Genomic DNA, 18,654 nt, shown 5'->3' with positions numbered 1-18,654 from the left:
TAAAAGTAGCAGTATTCCTTGCATCTAATATAAAGAATAATGCACTCTAGAAAGTTCAGCTTATAGTAACATAGACAACAGAGCCTACTGTATAACTTAAAGGGAGGTGACCATATGGAAGACGGAAGTGGGGAATGCCTCAAATGAAGGTTGAATCCTGAATCACATGTTGCTGACAGCAGAAAAACACAACCTAAAGATAATTCAACTGAAATTTTGAGCAAATAAAAATATATTCTGTTTAAATTAAAAAACTCATGTAAATTTCTTTACAGAAGCACTCAAAATTGGAGAGGGAGGGTCAATACTCTTTGCCAAACAGACTTTGTAGGGTTATGTTCAGTATGGCAGTGGGAACAAGTGCATACCATGCCGCTTTTGGCAGCTGGCACCTTATATAGAGTGTGAGCACCTTTCAGCAATAGTACTGTAAACCCACTATGGGAGTGGGTAATGATAGTTTGAGTTTTAGAGGGAGTGAAAAGAATGATGCCATCGTCATCATCATTGAAAAAGAGAGACTGATGTTATTGTGTGGTGGGAATGGTGGAGTGACTGTAGGGACAGTGCCACTTTGATGGTGGATATTATAACAGTCACATCAGCATTGCAGTAAAGTGTGACTGGTGAATGATTATCCCACCTATAATTGAAAATCTATTCACAATCAGGATATGGTAAATCAGTAAGATCAACTTCAGGGAGATGATAGTAAATGCTGGGGACTGACGCTTTACCCTCTGGCTGCCTTTTACTAAACAAAGTTTCCAAAGTTCAGTTCTTTACTTCTTTGAATTCAACATTAAAAAAAATAAAAAAATGAATAAAACACATCACAGTTGTAAAGGAGGGACTGGACAGCCAATTAGATACAGAAATAAATGACTCACCCACAAGCATAGAAAGTAATATTTATTACAAAATTTAAAAATTTGTACAAAAACTTTACAAATCTTCAGTCTTTACCTATACCCGTTTCAGTTACAGAATATGTTCACTAGTTCTATATTTCTCAAGGTCTTTAAAGGTAAATTCTCAACGTTGGTTACAAATGTAATGATATCCAAGTACTTTTTTAAAGTATCTGGGCTACTATGCAGTGCTTTAAAAATAATATAATTTACTTGTCCAGCATGGTTTCCATGATATAAAAACAGTTATTGATACAAAATATTTTCTTGCAAAGCAACCCACTGTGAAGGCAGGGTAAGTATTTTACATCCTATTGTTACCATAATGTCCATTAATGTCTGTGAGCTATTGGTAAGTGTGACATTAGGTCAAAATAAGGAATTACAGACTTCCTTTCTGGCTGTTTGAAGCTCAAGCACAAGTTCCAGGTATATTCAGACTTCTTCTCCTCTAAGCACCAGGCAAACAGACATGAAACATCCATGTTGTAAATAATTTGAAATAATTTTCTACAGTTATCCATTTTATGGCACAGGCGATAGGAATATATTGAAGAGTACTGCAAAAATAACAAAAGCTGAGTAGGCAGCAATGCAGATCCAGAACCTGGGATCTTTTATCAGGTTTTTATCAAAGCAACTAAATACTGTATAACCAATAGACATTCCAGCCAGGCATCCAGCAAAGTGAGCCACAAATGACACCTAGGATCAGAAAACAGATAGATTTGGTACAAATGGTAAGGCACAAGTGAAAACATCTATTATAGACCAATAAAGTAACAGCATAAATGAAAAAACATGGTGTTGTAAATTTGCAATCGCTTTTAACATACCTCTCCATCCTATCCACCAAATCACAAGCAAAGTCTGGTTAATAACTTGGGATCTGAGAATACTCTAGACCAGGAGTGGCCATCAAGGACCACATACAGACTAGGATTTTCACATAAGTATTTTTCAGACTCTTTGTCCTACTAAATTTACAAGTGTTTGTAAAGAAAATTCTAAAAATGTGTGCAGATTTTTGTCCACAAGGACTAGAGTTTGTCAACCCTGCTTTCAACCACCATTATACTGTAATGTAAAATTAGCCAAAAAAGGCTACACCAATGTTTCCAACATTCTTCGTGGTATTTGTTACGAACACTGGATGGGGATCCACCCACACACCATCTCCAAAATGCAAATACTTCCTAGACTTTGTGGGTATCTGGCACTTGAAGTACACATCCTTTCTGTTTTAATATTAATCCATGGTAAATAAACTCCATTCCTGAGCAGTTTCACTTGTATTGGTATGTGAAAAGCAATCACGTAACTGTTCTTACAATAAATGTTGCTGGCATTTTAAGGTTGTGTATTTGTATGTTACAGAAAGGTGTTAATAAGATTGCTAGATGTCTTAAAACTTGTTTTCCTGTCTATATGTAGTTCCTTTACATGTTATTTGGTGCCCCTAATTTGCTCAATACTGTCGCCTAGCCTAAATCTCTGCAAATGGAAGCCATTTTCAATGACTAGATCATGGTAATCAACGGGAGATGGAATATGGAAAAACAACATTTGAATGATGTTATGAAAAGCAACCAAGTAAATTCAAAAATGCAAAGGGAAAATAATTGTATACCGGGGCAAACCTCTTCCTTTTCTTACTAATTTATTACCAAATACTTTTTCTATTGAGAAAAAAAGATCACCTTACCCTTGGCCCAGCAACTTTGGAAATATATCTTCTAAAAAGAGCAAATCCTACATCTGTTCCAACTGTAAAAGAGAAAGAAACCCTAAAATATTTGAGTATAACGCAGCCTAATAAAATGTAAATTAAATAAATATAAAACATGGTAAAAAATTGACACTTCAAGACATGGATTGTATGACGCGCTTACACTTATTGGTAAACGGTGAATAGGAAGGACAGGTGGAGGGTTTAAAATTAAAGTGCATGTATCTTTTAACACCTTCATTCTTGGAAGGCTATACTTTTAAGACAATAAGTAAATTTACCTTATGTTGTGCCTCATACAAAGCCACGTCAATGGGCCTTATTTATGAAAGCTCTGCAAGGCCGGAGAGGATACACTTTTATCAGTGAAGTTGGGTGATCCAGCAAACCTGGAATGGATCTGGTCCAGGATTCAAAACATTTGCTAGCAAATAGCAAATGACTTTGAAGAAATCAGATCCAGTTTGCTGGATCACCCAGCTTCAAGTGTATCTTCTCCAGCCTTGGAGATCAGGCCCAATGTCTTTAACACTGAAAAGCATAATATCTATACTTCATATAGCTTTAGTAAAGTAAAAAAAAAAACAAGTGCAAAAGGAAATATACTAAGTTCCAGCTTTATATGACAAAATTTTCTTTTGACAATATTAGCAGGTCAGTAAAAATTATATTCAATGTACATGAATCTGAATGCAATTGTAATTTCCACTATTAGCTGTTATGATCTTATCTATATTTCTAGGTCATCACATGTGCACTTCTTAGGCTTAGTTCTACGTGGATGTTTTCCGCAGCATTTAACCTGAAGCTCTTGTTTGAAATTCCCATGCATTCCCATGTGCTAATCTACACCAGGCATGTTTATGAGTGTTATCAATAACGTTGCATGCAATGTTTAAAAATTAAAATGCGGGGTTAACGCTGGAAAACACCCAAAAACGCTGGTAAACACTTTACGTGGGTAAACACTTCCATTGATTTGAATAGAGCGTTTTCCCGCGTTTATAAGTACTTGAAACATAAGTATGTTAAAGATGCAGGAAAAAACGCGGCATAGACGTTTTCCAGCATTTTAAAGGAAAGCTTTAAAACGCCAATAAAAATGCATATAAACGCAGTATGCGTTTTTAAAAACGTCCATGTGGACCCAGCCTTAGTATGTAAAATAACATTTATAATAGTAAATAGTAATATTTTATAAGTGCTTATTTAGACAACATATGATTATTAGGCAAAAATAGCAGAAAATGCTGATTATAATGATGATTAAATACTATATTTTTGGATTGTAATTCTCACCTATTACTAGAATGACCAGAATTCTAAAAATTCCAAACAATGGCACCATTTCTTTGAAATTCTGCAGAGAGGTAAAGCAGATTATAATGAATACACACCCTACTCATAATTCTAACAACTGGCTATGGGCAAATGTTAACACATACACACATATACATATATTTATATATTTATATACTGTATATCACATATTCAAATGCCAGGCCACACCAGCCACACATATGTATTTTTAACACTCCCAGCAGTGGTTTGTTAAAAATACATAAGAATAAGAGACAGGTGAAACTTAAAACCATTGAAAAGTCATGTGAGATATAGCAGTAGCTGCAGAATGCTTCCCATCCCTTTCCTAAACCTTTACCTGGGATAATGTCCGATTATTCATACACCAGATTAACCCAATAGAATAGGGAGCATATTAGGATATATCATATATTTCCACTCTCCATAGGGTTGTCAGTAGGACAAGAGGTGAAAATAAAAATATGTAACAAAGATATCCATAAAAATCTGACATGAATTCTACCCTTCTCAGCTCCATCCAAATGAAATTGAACCTATACCGAGATAAGCAACTTGTGCTTATGTGCCTAACAGTTTAAAGTTACAATAATGTGACTTTGTATTGAAATCAACAAGTTCACTTTTTCACTTTATTTGGACAGAAACTGGTTTTAGCCGTGCCCCCTAATCAAGTCAAGTCGGTAGTAGTGTCTTAAGTATTCGTTGGCACACACATAGTTGATGGAAATGGTTTTGCAAATATTATGGTCACATCTACCAAAAAGGGCAGGAAGCAAGGAAAGGGTCAAAGAAGTGGGCAGGGAGAAAGAACTGGGGCAAAGAAGCTGGCAAGGAGCAACCAGTGGGGCAAAGAAGATTATGGTCACATTTGCCATAGTAGGCAAGGAATAAGGACTGGGGCAAGGAAGATGTTGGTCACATTTACTATAGTAGGCAGGGAGAAAGGACTGGGGCAAAGAAGTGGGCAGGGAGAATGGCTGGGGCAAATACATTTTGGGTCACAAAAGTTTATGGTCACATCCATAATGCAATACACATTATGGCATCTTTCATGTATTTGTGTTCATGGTTTTTTTCATGTATGTCTGCTGAAGCAGCCAACATCATTAGGGGAAGAAACATTATAGTAATAGCTAAGTGAGATTATCAGTATATATACTACTTCATTTTTAGTTAAGGTCCACTTTAAGAAAAAATGTTTTGGCTGGCAAACGCTTTAAGACATAATTGATTGGTTTGGAGGTCACCACCAAGCTGACCTATAACAATGGTTACATAGGATGACAAAACATACCCTAATAAGGCAACTGCAAAATATAGTTACAGCTATAGTCATAGCTATGCTGTTAGTATTATCATCTGCTTTAACATATACTGAAATAGGTAAATACGTGAATAAAATAAAGTATTTTGAATACAATAACTTACTTTATTACATATACCTAATAGCAAATTCACTGGGGAACAATTTTGAACAAATTTTTTGTTGACTTTAATTTTTAAGCCTATTTACACTGAAATAGGAATGCTGATTCTGAACGTGCAGTTAGTTTTTTTCTATCACGTCAGGTTTTTTCTCTACCGCTTATATTAGTGAAATTACTGTAGCGTGGATTTGTATAGGCTATTCATTTACAAGCAAAAAAAATGTGGTCAGAGGTTGTGCGCTGCTATACGTAGTGAATAAGCAAAATGTATTTTTCTACTTACACGTATTGCCTAAACAACTGATTCATTTTGTTATATCTGTGGCAGTTTCACCATTCCAAGTCAAAGGGCGAACATCAGCACATTTGTAAAGCAAGCCTATTTGACATATTTCAAAGTTAAACTTGATGATTAAGATAAGTCTTGGACCCCTCATAAGGTGTGCAAACAGTGTGTTGAGGGTTTACGGATGTGGACAAAGGGAACACGTGAAAAGATGCCATTTGGTTTACCTATGGTTTGGCGAGAGCCAGGAGACCATTTCAGTGACTGTTACTTTTGTACAGTGAAAACTTCAGAATATAACAAGAAAAATAACTGTAACCTGGAGTATTCTAGTCTACCAGTCTTCTAGTCTCGGCTATACGCCCAGTGGCTAATTCAGATTAAATCCCAGTGACAGTTTTCGTTACACAGCCCTCTCTTGAAGAACATGATTATGGTGATGAACTAGGTAAAAACAATGATGAAGAGTTTGAAATTGAAGTGGACTCTGTAAGGGATTTGATCAGCATGAGTTGAGTAATTTGGCACGTGATTTGGGACTATCGAAGAAGGCTTCAGAACTCTTAGCATCAAGACTGCGTGAGAAAAACTTACTTGAAAAAGGAACAAAGGTATTGTACTTTCAAACCAGAGAAATTGCATTTCTGCAGTACTTTAGAGCTGACAGTGGCTTTGTGTATTGCCATAACATACCAGGTTTAATGGAGGAATTGAGAATTCCAATCTATAACTCAACTGAATGGCGACTATTCATCTATAGCTCAAAGTGGAGCTTAAAGTGTGTCCTCCTTCACAATGGCAATAGATTTCCCAATTGGCCATTCAGTTTCTCTTTGTGAAGAATATGCAGATATAAAAAGAGTCATTGAGCTGTTGCAATATCACCAACACAATTGGGTCATCTGTGTTGACCTTAAAATGGTATGCTTCCTTCATGGTCAGCAACGCGGATACACCAAGTATCCCTGTTATCTGTGCATGTGGGACAGCAGAGCTCGTGAGAGGCATTGGGTGGAAAGGAATTGGCCTTGAAGATCTGCCCTAAAACCAGGTGATACCAACATTCTACATGAGCCACTTGTTGATAGAAAGAATAATATATTCCTGCCTCTGCACATGAAACTGGGTCTAATGAACCAGTTTATTAAAGCTTTGCCAACTGAAGGAGACTGTTTCAAGTACCTAATTTTGGCATTTCCTAGCCTGTCATTTGAAAAAATAAAGGCGGGTGTGTTTGATGGCCCACAGATTCGGCAGCTCATCAAAGATGAAGATTTAATCAGGACAATGTTAGAAGTCGAAAAAAATGCTTGGTTATCATTTAATGCCATTGTCAAGGACTTTCTTGGAAACACACAAGCAAATAATTACACAGAAATTGTCCAGAAACTCTTGGAGAGCTACAAAATGCTTGGTTGCAATATGAGCATCAAGGTGCATTTTCTACATAGCCATCTTTCTAACTTCCAGGAAAACCTTGGTGCAGTCAGTGATGAGCAAGGTGAACGATTCCACCAAGATTTGAAGGTCATGGAAGGATGGTATCAGGGTAGATGGAATGTACATATGTTGGCTGACTATTGTTGGAGCATCCAGCGGGATTGTCCTAATGCTGAAAACTCCAGGAAAAGCTATAGGCGTAAATTTTTACCTTAACCGCTTACCCGATTAATTTTCAAATGTTTTACTGCAAAAAAAATGTCATAGAGTAACAATAAATCCTTTGTATGAACAAAAGAAATTTAAATAAACAGTACATTCAAGTTAATTATTTCATTGTATGTAAAATTTGTATGTTTTTTGACAAAAATGGAGGGTACCCTGTAAAAACTGGAAGTGATAGCAAAATACTGGGGTCATTTCTGGATTCACCACCCAAAAATTATTAAAGAAATAAGTGTAAGATCAAACTCAACAAAAAATGCCTTCCCCAGTGTTATTCTTTAATAAAACATATCAAGGCACTCACCACTATGACATTCATGAAATAACCCCCAATTAAGGCGTAGACTCCTCCAGAAGCACCAACAAGAGCTAGGTATGGATCAAAGATGGAACTAGCTAATGACCCTGGAAATGAAAGAAAACAATGTATTTCTGTCAATGTGATCTGGATTTTTCTAGCAGCCTCAGGATAAAGGGGCTAGGTGGAACTGTAGGTTTAATTTGTTTACATTTTTCTTGCACTATTCAGTGTATAAAGGTCATTGATTGTGATAATGAAATGGTCTGCATACCTATTTTACAGAACCATGCTAGAGGGCTTGCATTACCCGTGGCTTTAATAAGCATGTTTCATGCTCACTGATAATATGGAATATTTTCCTGTTTATTTTTTTCCTCTGGGTTTGACTAATATTTAAAATGTAAGCCAGTTTAATTTTTTTTATTTTCTAATAATATGAGGGATTTCTATTAAGCAGGTACATTTTTTTTCAACATCTTCAATCATACTGACCTCCAAGGACTCCAGCCAGGTATACCAATCCAATGCGATGTCCTTTATGAACTAGCTCCAATGGAATTCCAAGAAGAAGCTGAAGAAGCAGGTTACCTATAATGTGCTGTACACTGTGAATAGGAAATATGTTATGTAAAAAGAATGTAACTAATATAACCTTATATTATATGAGTACTTATTTTAGAAACCAAAATGTATCAGGTACCCTGGATTTCCTCTATAAGATTTAGGCTTTACTGGGATGGAAGCAGCAGATTCCTTAAGGGCAACCAAAAGCAACACATTGCATTCAGAAACTGCAGCCACAATACACCACAATATGACCGCAGCCATATGCAACTGCATGCACAAAGGGTTCTATTTATAAAACAGGCAATCAGACATTCCCTCAAATTTTCCCTTGTGGGAATCTTTCAGGTGCATATGTTTCAATGGCAGTAATCAATTCTCACAAGGGAATGTCAGATAATAAATAGAGCCCAAAGTGGTTGGAAGTGCGGTTGAACCCTGCGATAAACCACTGCGGTCATTTGCATGTCTGAAATTGGCCTCAATTGTATGTTTATTTTGTAATAGGGATTCTTTATACTAAATACATTATTAATTATTTAGTAGGGGGAAAATGGACTCCTCCATACTCACCCAGCGTGAACCAACATATAAGATATAAATCTCCATGCTTCCTCTCTTTTCTCTGGTATGTAAGTGAGGGGGCTTTTAGCAATGCCATCATCCAATGTGATCCATTGTTTTTGTGGCTTCCAGACTGCATAATATATGAATACTGCCAGCTAATAAGGAGAGAAAAAAGAAAAAATGTATAAAAAAAAGTTTTTCCACTTATCAAGTCTTAATGTATTCTGTCCTAATGTAACATACAGTATACTTATCATAAAATACAACTGTCAGAACTGGTTATTGTAACAAACAGTAAGAAAAAAATGGTATGCCATACCTGCAGTGGTATTTTATTATTCAGGTATTAATTCTCTATTAAACAAAGTCAAGTCATAATGTGAAGGATTATATACACGCTGGATTTTCATAGCCCAGGATTGTTCAGCAGGTGGCTTCCTGACCATATTGGATTGGACCTGACCAGGAGGATTCCCCTCTCCATATAATAAGCTGCTTTGAAATATCAGACCAGCTTCTTTGTACAATCATCATTCCTAAAACTCTCATCCAAAAATATCACTAACTGGGACATGGCTCAACTTAAGCTCCACAAGATAGCAATTGGATTTATCAGTTTATTATCACTGGCACCATCCCTCAAAATAACAGCTTTCCCACTAGTATCTTTAGTTCTGATTAACTTCTGCAATGTTTACAGTTTTTTGTACATTTACAACCTACCTCAGCAATACTAATGGTGATGATAAAAATTGGAGGAGGTAAGCAGTTTGCCCTTTCTAAATACGTGTCTCTGAGATCTGAGGGTAGCATCCAATTGGAAACAGTTGTGTGGAATTTGTCCCAGCAAGTTTTAGGTGGAGGATCTTCAGCTGGTTCCTCATTCTCTTCTGTCCACCCTCCCATTCTCTCGAGTTCCGTACTAGTCATGGTAATGTTGAGGTGCTAGTCTAGATGAAATCGGAAAGAACATTTACAACGTCAGCTATATGTCCAGTGTTTTTTGAGAATGTTTTTCATATATATACATATATTAGTATACATATATTAGTGCAAAAAAGTGCGTGATAACATACATAAGGCCCTAGCAGTCATCATTTATAACCATCAATGTCACTTGGATTTAGTAGGCATTCTCTGTTAGCTGTTACTGGCCTCAGTGACCCTACTTCTTTTTATATATGTGACAACCAGCACTACCAACCTTACCAAGACATCTCCAAGAGGGCAGAGCCAACAAAAACATTGGGAAAAGGTGGAAGCCCCATTATCTTTTGTATTGCTGTCTGAGTCCCTGCTGGAGATTTTCTTATACAAAGTATATTTTTCTGTGTTTTGAAATGCAATTATTTATTTCAAAATATGCTGGGTAGGTCTCATTGTGCCCAACTACCCCTTGGCCTATTCAAGTATTACTATTGGCTTTGGACATACAGTATTACTGCTCTAAGTATACAAAATTATATTGAATTGCCTCTAATAGTTTAAGTACAGAATTAAATACAATCACCCTCATCTGCCTGATGATATGAACACATGCTTGGAAAATCATCTCTCAATAGTTATTATTAAACATTACAGGAGGACAATTACATGTAAACTAGTCAACCATCTGACCAAATAAGGAACACCCACAATTTACACAAAAAAGAATCACACGATTTTGTATATGGAGAGAAAGCAAAGGGAAAGATGTAGCATTAATAGAACAGATGTAACAACAAATAAGACTTTGAAGGGATGTAAATGTTTGGGGATTTAGGGTTTTTAGACATGAAAGAGTTCTTCTTTTCTTCTTCAAAACCTTTAAATTATCCTAAGCGGTTGGAAAGTTTAGCTTTATTTATACTTCAGTGGGTTGGAAACAACTTCCAGCATAACCAGAGGATAAGTATAGCTGGTGGATGCAGATATAAGAATTGTAATCCTACAGCCTTCCTGTACTGACCCAAGAACAGATGCAATGTATAAGTAATTTTTGTAAAACTGTGCTACATTGTTTGATAATGTTTATAATTGATTTATCACTAATGTACACACTGTGTGATGACTCCACAAAACAGTTTAAAATAAATACAAGCATAGTACACACGTATTTTCCATTTCAGCTTTGTTGCACTTGCCAAATTTTAATCCTTGCATTTTTATTAGATATAGAACGATTAGAAGCAGATTTACCATCATTAGTCATTATTTCTAAAACTCTTACTTTAGATATCAATGTTTTTGGTGTTTCCCCAGTCCTAAACTAAAACCAAACCTCTTCTTTCTATTTTGGGTAGGGTAGCAGATAGTTAAAACCCTTGTCAGTTTTTTTGGATTCCATGCTATTTACTTCCTGTTCTGTAAAAATCACAGGAAGTAAAGCACATGCATTGCTAATTAATACAGAAACCAATGTCTCAATTAAAAGAATTCCCCTCCATTTCTTTTTACAAAGGGCAATCCTGTTTGTCTGCATCCTCAAATTGCTTTAGCAGGCAGCTTGGTGTCAACTTGAGAAGTTCAATGAATATATCCACAAAGGCTTCAAAAATGATTCACTAGCCTCCTGAAGTATATGTGTTCTAGCTTAAAGTTGCGTTTAAAACATATGCTTTAATTGTAAACAGATAATCCATGCATGTCATAACCACTATGCCAGATGTCCCGAAAGGTCCTAAATCAAATGATAAAATCCAGATAAATTCTAACCCCACTTATAACTATATTAAAAACTTTAAAAGTTGTTGCATTTAATATACCTTAAATAAAGTCTTGGTCTGTTGTAATATTTCTAATGCTGTAGCTATCATTAATAAAACAGATAGTGTATATTTAGCATTATACACCTCTTGGTGCTGTTTTACAAATCTAGTAGTTGTCATATAACAACAAAGCATACCTGCAATGATTTTACATTGTTGGAAACTCTAATGGTATTAAAACTTGGTACTAATGGTACTAAAGATGTAATAAAATGTAATAAAACAAATTATTTCAGGAATGTAGATGCATCTATTTAAAAATATTTAGATCTTGGTACAGTTGACAGAAGTCTTTACCAACAAAGAGAATAAAATGCTTACCGGCTTGTGTGCATACGTCTTATGCTGAACAGTCTGATTCAGAGAGAGAACATGGGTGTGTTAATACTGAAATCCGCCCACGGTGCGTTTTCCACCTCCAGGCCACAGTGAATTTGGAGAATGCAGAGCTGGTTAGGTAACTTGAAGCCTTAGTGATGTTTTCATACTGAAAAGTAAATTGTGCTGTATGTAAAACTCTATTATTATTTCAATGCAGAATTAGGTATTTATCCTGGTATGAACACAAAGGTGACATCTGTGTGAACATAGCATGCATCATTCTAAGATTGTTTTGTAGTAGCATTAAACAAAGAACTGTTAAACCATGTTAGTTATATAGAGATAATATTAGGAAAGTAAAAATATATACGTGATATTTTATTATGGCTAACCAAAAAAAGGGTAAGGTGTAAGCATTCAGAAACACTTGGTTACCTTCACTAGGCATAGATTCATAGAAATAGGTGAAACATTGTACAGACAAATACAGTGCATATAAGACATGATAAATAAACTATTAATAAAGTGGGAAATCTATATGCGGAGAAAGAGGTATAGGTTAATGGGTTAAGGAAGTTATGACTCCAGGCAATAACACAGAGGTGTGGAATAATTATATTTGATCACAGCAATTTATCCTTTATTTATGTAGGCAGTTAAGGAACTTGATTGTGAGACCACAGTTTAGTCATATATTTCAGGGGAACCCCTGAAATTACTTTCAGGTCTTCGGGGAATCCCTATAATAATCACTATATCCACAACCCACAGTACATTAGTGTGGTGGTCATTGGGAAGAATTTCATTTCTGGTCATTCTTAGGAATGTCTCCCTTACAGATAGATAAAAGGATCACTGGTGTAAAGCTGCGTACACACTTCCAATTTTTGTCGTTGGAAAGGATCTTTCACGATCCTTTCCAACGACAAAGGACTGCACGATGCATGAACGGTGCTGTACATACAGCACCGTTCATGCTCTATGGAGGATCATTAGGATCGGCTGTCGTCCATCGTCCGTGGATCCGGCAGGTCGGTCGTCCGGACGATGGACGACACCGACTGTACACACGGCAGATTTTCGCCCGATAATTGGCCGATGCCGATTATCGGGCGATAAAAATCTGACGTGTGTACGTAGCTTAAGTTTAACTGATTGATTAAGGTTCCATGGAACCCTGGTTGAGAAACACTGATATAGACTGTTAAATCTCTGCATTATTGTATCTCCCCGTTCTTTCTTCTGCATCATAACCCAATCATTTCCATCATAACATCAACACCCAGGTTCTCAATACAAGGTTGTGACTAAGCACTAAACAACAGGATTTCATCTGTTGATAGCATCTTTGCTCTGTTTCGCACACACTAAGATTCATGGTGGACATGACACGCAAATAATCAAATACCATATTGGAGCACTTGTGAAAAGATCACTTGCTTTAGGTTAGGGGGTTTTCTGAAGGACCGGAGAAGAATAGGTCTGAGAATACCTCTCTTAGTTTCTTTTCTTTGTTGATCCTGGTTCAAGTTCATTTATGATTTTGTAATGAATGCCAATTTGGTGGGGGGAGGTGACCACGAAACGGACATGACTTTTTGCTTTGGGTGCCTGGTATTGTAAAAAGTTGTTCCTTGTGACGGATGCTACGGTTCTGATCTCAGAGTCTGTCTTTGCACTGTAGCCATGCTGCATAAACTCCTTCCTGAGGTCATCCAAGCATTCATACTAATAGAGCAATACAACAGATGCAACAGTAACATGTTACCCAACTGCAACTTGTTGTATGCTGGGGTGAAAGTTGATGTATTTCAGTAGGATTATCTGTTCAGGGGCTTGGGGTAAATAGATGACCCTTAGTTCTTGTTTGTAGTTCCTGGGTGTCCAAAAAATGTGTCTTCTTTTGTTAATAGAGAGTTTTTTTTACGTGGTTTATGTGGTCCTTGCAGAATATAAGGAGGTCACTTTCAGTGATAATCAATGTAGTGAAGCTCTAGTCAAGATAAATGAATGGATTTGACAGTGCAGGTAGATAAGTATGGCTCCTTCAGTCTTACAAAAAGAAAAAAAAAGATTTGTTTATTGTAGTACAAACTGTTTGCTGCAAGTAAACATTCTCTCCAAATACAAAATAGTTGATAGAAATCATGTTATGTGTATGTGTCTGCAGAACTGTTTTTTGTTCCAAATATCTGCGCAACGCTACTCCTTCCTTCTGGGTAATGTTTGTCATGTATTGCGACCAGGATAGTACCATCCTTGGGTCCAGTTCTTAGGAAGGTTTGTTATGTCCTGTAGGTTGCTGGGGAGTAAAGGACTGGATGATGATGGACATCCTCTTGCTAAGAAATAAGACTGTCTGACTTGCAGCAGCTTCCAATGCACAGCGGACACTGTGCAATCAAAATCTGAATAGGCATTTCAATACAGAAGGGAAGCCTGTACAACAATGCAACTGATGGATAAGTTAAAGCTCAGCATCAATTCTAATATTCAAAGTTTTGAAGCCAAAGGCAGCAATAAAAGTAAAATTTTCAGGAGAAGAGGCCACCAATACCACTCTCCATTTTCCCCCATAACAGGTGCACTTCATTCATCCCAAAGTTGTCTGAAATAAGTACCTCCAAATCTCTTAGTGATTCCGGGCTTTTCATCCGATTTTAATATTCAGAGATGTTTTTAGACGGGACAGGATATCAAACTTTATGCAGGGTGGAATATTATTTATTTAAGAGTACATTTTTAAGGAAAACTGATTGGGGCACTTTGTGCAAGATTCAACATTTACTTTTTGCTACATTTAAACATAATATCCTAAGCAAATATTCTGCATATGCCATTATACATTGATGTATATTCTACTTTATACTTGTCAGAAAAAATAAAGAATAAAATGTATATTGTATATGTATTATATAGAAAGTATCCTGAACCAGATTGCCAGGTTGGCAATTACAACATCTGCTATAGGGGCTATGTCTGATGTAGTGTTGGTTGGTGTGATTGCTTCTTGTTCTCAGTCAATGTCTAAAGATTATTGTTCCACATGTCAAGTGTTTCTCAAGCAAACAAATAAAAACTGGTGTATATACAAGGCAACACTTCAATCCCAGTCCAACCCAATAGGAACCAATCAAAAACCTAGAATGAAAGGTGAACAAATCCTAGTTATAATGGCTGGTCTATATACATTCAAATGTAAATCTCCTGGTGTAGTACAGATATAACTGGGATCCCTCCATCCAGCCATTATAATCTTACAGCATTTTGTGACTCAAACATTTCCTGAGATTTATCAGCAGATGGTTAACATCATAACCATATAACTTAGTAACAACTGGAAGAGTTTTAATCTTGAGACTGACTTACCAGCATGCAGAATCTGTATTCTAATGAACACCATCTCCCTTCTCAGTGTGACACAGAAGCTGTAAAATGTAATATAGATTTATTTGTTGTAAGGTGTTGGCTTGCCCTAGCTGAGAAGAAAAACCTGATTTAGTCTATACAGGTGACTCCAGCTGGAAATGTGACTCAGGCTGCCCCGTCATTGCACTTATTAAAGGGCTACAGTATACTTGATTGGTTAGCTCCCTGGGTCACTGCAACAGAAACTGGATTCATACAAAGTTTACTTTGGTAACACAGGAATTTCCTGGTAGCTGAGGAACAGGAAATGTGTTGTACAGTTTATTTATAACATCTCTTAAGGAAACCTTGGCTACAAATATTCATCTACATCCATACAAAGAGTTGTGTGTGATTTGCATAAACTGCTTGACAGAATAGGAAAAAAAGCATAACATCTTTATATAAATGAATAGCCCATTAAAAAATAAAATAAAAAACAAATTTTGCAGCAAAACTAACAAAAGCCAGTCTCCATAGTAATTATTTGCCACCATTGGATGCCCTCAATCTGACAACTAGCATCATTGGCTCCACTCCTAGAGCGCCCAGGTCATCCTGGATATGCACCCAGCCTGTAAATGGGTAGTGAAGCAGAAGTGATGAACCCATCTATCTATTACTTTGATATCTCCAGTTATCAGCATACTTTAGTATACAAAAAACTTTAGTGCAAAAGAAGATATTTGCAATTTATAAACCAAGGATACTTATTTTGAATGTGTTAAACCAAACAGCACCAAATTCTTTGGTGTTATATATTGCTTAGCAATATTACAATCATATCAACTAGTTGTTGGTTCTGTGCTCCCCACAGTAAAGAATTGTGACATGTTAAAAATCCCAGGTAGTCACATTACAGGAAGAAGCTTTATTTGCACTTGTGCTATAATAGACAGGTTCTGACCTGCTTTTATAACAAAGTAAAAAGCTTTAAATGACTTTCGTCATATTAAAACATCAGTTGGATAGGCAGTATGTAAAGTGATGTATTTATAATGAGGGCAACATGGTGGCTTAGAGGTCTCTGGCCTTTGCAGCACTAGGTCCCAGGTTCGAATCTCGGCCAGGACACTATCTGTATGGAGTTTGCAGGTTCTCCCCGTGTCCCTGTGTCACATTTGATCCTTGAAAACCGGGAAAGTTTAAAGATGTAACAGGGAAAAGAAAAGAGGATTCTATCAAATGGCTACATTGTTTTTAACCGATATCTCATGATAAGAAAACCATTGATTTTGTTCATACTCCACAACAGGATGTAAAGTATACATTGTATCCCCCCTCCTATTGTGTGTTACCTCCCCCACCTCCTAGATTGTAAGCTCTTCAGGGCAGGGTCCTCTCCTCCTGTGTCGCTGTCTGTCATTTGCAACCCCTATTTAATATACAGCACTGTGTTGGCGCTATAAAAATCCTGTTTAATATTATTATTATTATTATTATTATTATTAATAATAATAATAATAATCTAGAGCAGTAATAGGTTAGGGTTTGCACACACCAAAGATTTTCATTGCCTGGTGCAATCATTCATGATCATCTTCAGCCAAAATCTAGAGTGATGCCCCTCAATGTTGTTGATTTGACTATTTCTGATTATTAATGTCCGTCTGCCCACTAATCACTGCAATTATTATATCACTCCATAGAAGTATCCACCTATCCACTTCCATAGAAGTATTACCCAGCAATGTGAACGTAAAACAGGAGTGCCTACCTTTTGGTAGTGCTTATTAGTGAATCTGTCATGCTCGGAGAGATGGAACCATTGGGGGGAGCTGTGTACTGCACATTGCTAGTGTGGGCCCTAAGAAGGGCCAAGGCTCAGAGTGTATCAGCCTTGTCTTCTCTAGAGCCGCTAGTTGTGAGGATGTTGCACTGCAGACTGATACCAGGTTTAATGACAGGCACTTGCCGGCAGTAATGCCCAAACTTGAAAAACAAGTTTACTTCTTTTTTCCTTGGCTGTATCCTAAGCACTCTTTTTGGACTTTAAATGTTGACATATAAGTAATAAGTGTAGTTCTATATGACATATAAGAAGATTTGGTGCAGTTGTATTTCTGAGTGCCCCAAACCTTTCCTAATGGAACTTTCCTCTCCTTCTACAAGTCCTCATAGCGTCTTTATACAGCCATCCTGCTCCATTTAGTTTCTAATACTGAGAGTTTTAGGACAAAGTCATACTAAGTATTCTTTCTGGATTTCTCTTATTCTTTATATGGGAATCCTATATACCAGCTTATTCCTGTTTTATCTTTTCCAAAGCATTTTACAGCATGGTAATCAGTCTAGTGTCGTTGGGGCCTGTTGGTCTTCTCTTTCAAAAGTAAGAGTTTGATTTACCTGGAGTTTTGGCGAATTGCATAGCAAAGAGTCTACATCTGTTAACTTTATCAGTCTTTAAAAGAAAGATGTTGAAGCTACTTTAATATTTTTTTGTTGCCCAGTAATGCTTTAAGTATTTTCATTTATTTATCTGATATATTGGGCTGCAGTTTTTTCTCAATCTTGTTGTTCTAGTTATATGCTTAGACTATTTTATTGGAATGCAAAATAATGGTAGGGGGATATTTACAGGCTAGTTAGAGGCCATTCCAGGGGATTAGTAATTCTTCAATCCATTGTATGACAACAGGAACATTTTATTATCTATCTGAATACCTCTAAAATGGGAAAAGAGGCCACATGAAGGACAAATAATAAAAATCCCTAGAGGTTGATACCAAAATAAACTGTCTTAAAAATGGCTACAATTTTCCAAATTTATAGCAAATCTGAAATAAAATAGTAACATAAAGGTAAAAAAGTAACTATAAAGGAAGAAATGTAAAATGTGAGCCAATGTGGTTACCCAGAATAGAGCAGTAACAGAGCCACTGTCCCATGTATTTTAGTAAGCTTCAACGCGCTTTTCTTCATGCAGGGTTGAATTGGGCTGTAAAAAGATGTTCTTGGCAGGCATTTCAGACCCCTTTCAAATGTCCAGTAACTGCAGGATCTAACAGCATGCACTAAGGTGGTTAGCTTAGTTCTTCCACATCACTTCCTGCTGACCCAAACACCACATGGTGCACCTACATTTTCATTGTTTTCTCCAGTGGGAGGTAAAGATTTACCCTTGGGGTAATTATACACATCCAGTGGTTAGCAAACATCTTACAGCTGTCTCTTTCCATAAAATGGATATAAACTGTACATGGCGCTTATTTATGAAGGACCCTCCCTTCTTTTTGTCTTTTTTTGTATAGATGTCTTCTGACCATTTAAATGACTTGCTGGTTCCTCTTTTAGAAGTAGCCAGTCCTGGATGATTCAGAAAATGATGTACAGAGTCAGCCTCTAAATCAATACATAGGCCTTGTTTCTGAAAAGAAAGAGCGGTTGACTTGCATTATACTGCAA

General features: G+C 36.6%; 1 protein-coding gene across 1 annotated transcript; it reads right to left on the bottom strand.

The window, feature by feature from the left end:
• Positions 1-897: 897 nt before the first annotated feature.
• On the bottom strand, positions 898-15,619 carry RHBDL2 (rhomboid like 2). The gene is made up of 9 exons (XM_072419416.1): positions 15,211-15,619; positions 11,842-12,007; positions 9,497-9,723; positions 8,780-8,928; positions 8,135-8,247; positions 7,646-7,746; positions 3,940-4,000; positions 2,617-2,678; positions 898-1,616 (listed from the first exon to the last, which is right to left on the bottom strand). The coding sequence occupies exons 3-9, from the start codon at positions 9,701-9,703 to the stop codon at positions 1,437-1,439; spliced, it is 873 nt and encodes a 290-aa protein (XP_072275517.1). The 5' UTR covers positions 9,704-9,723; positions 11,842-12,007; positions 15,211-15,619; the 3' UTR covers positions 898-1,436.
• Between the last annotated feature and the right edge of the window lie 3,035 nt (positions 15,620-18,654).

This window comes from Pyxicephalus adspersus, chromosome 1 (assembly GCF_032062135.1).
Source record: "Pyxicephalus adspersus chromosome 1, UCB_Pads_2.0, whole genome shotgun sequence".
Taxonomy (NCBI): Eukaryota; Metazoa; Chordata; class Amphibia; order Anura; family Pyxicephalidae; genus Pyxicephalus; species Pyxicephalus adspersus.
Note: the sequence above shows the minus strand (reverse complement) of the source record. Positions and strands in the feature narration are given on the sequence as shown.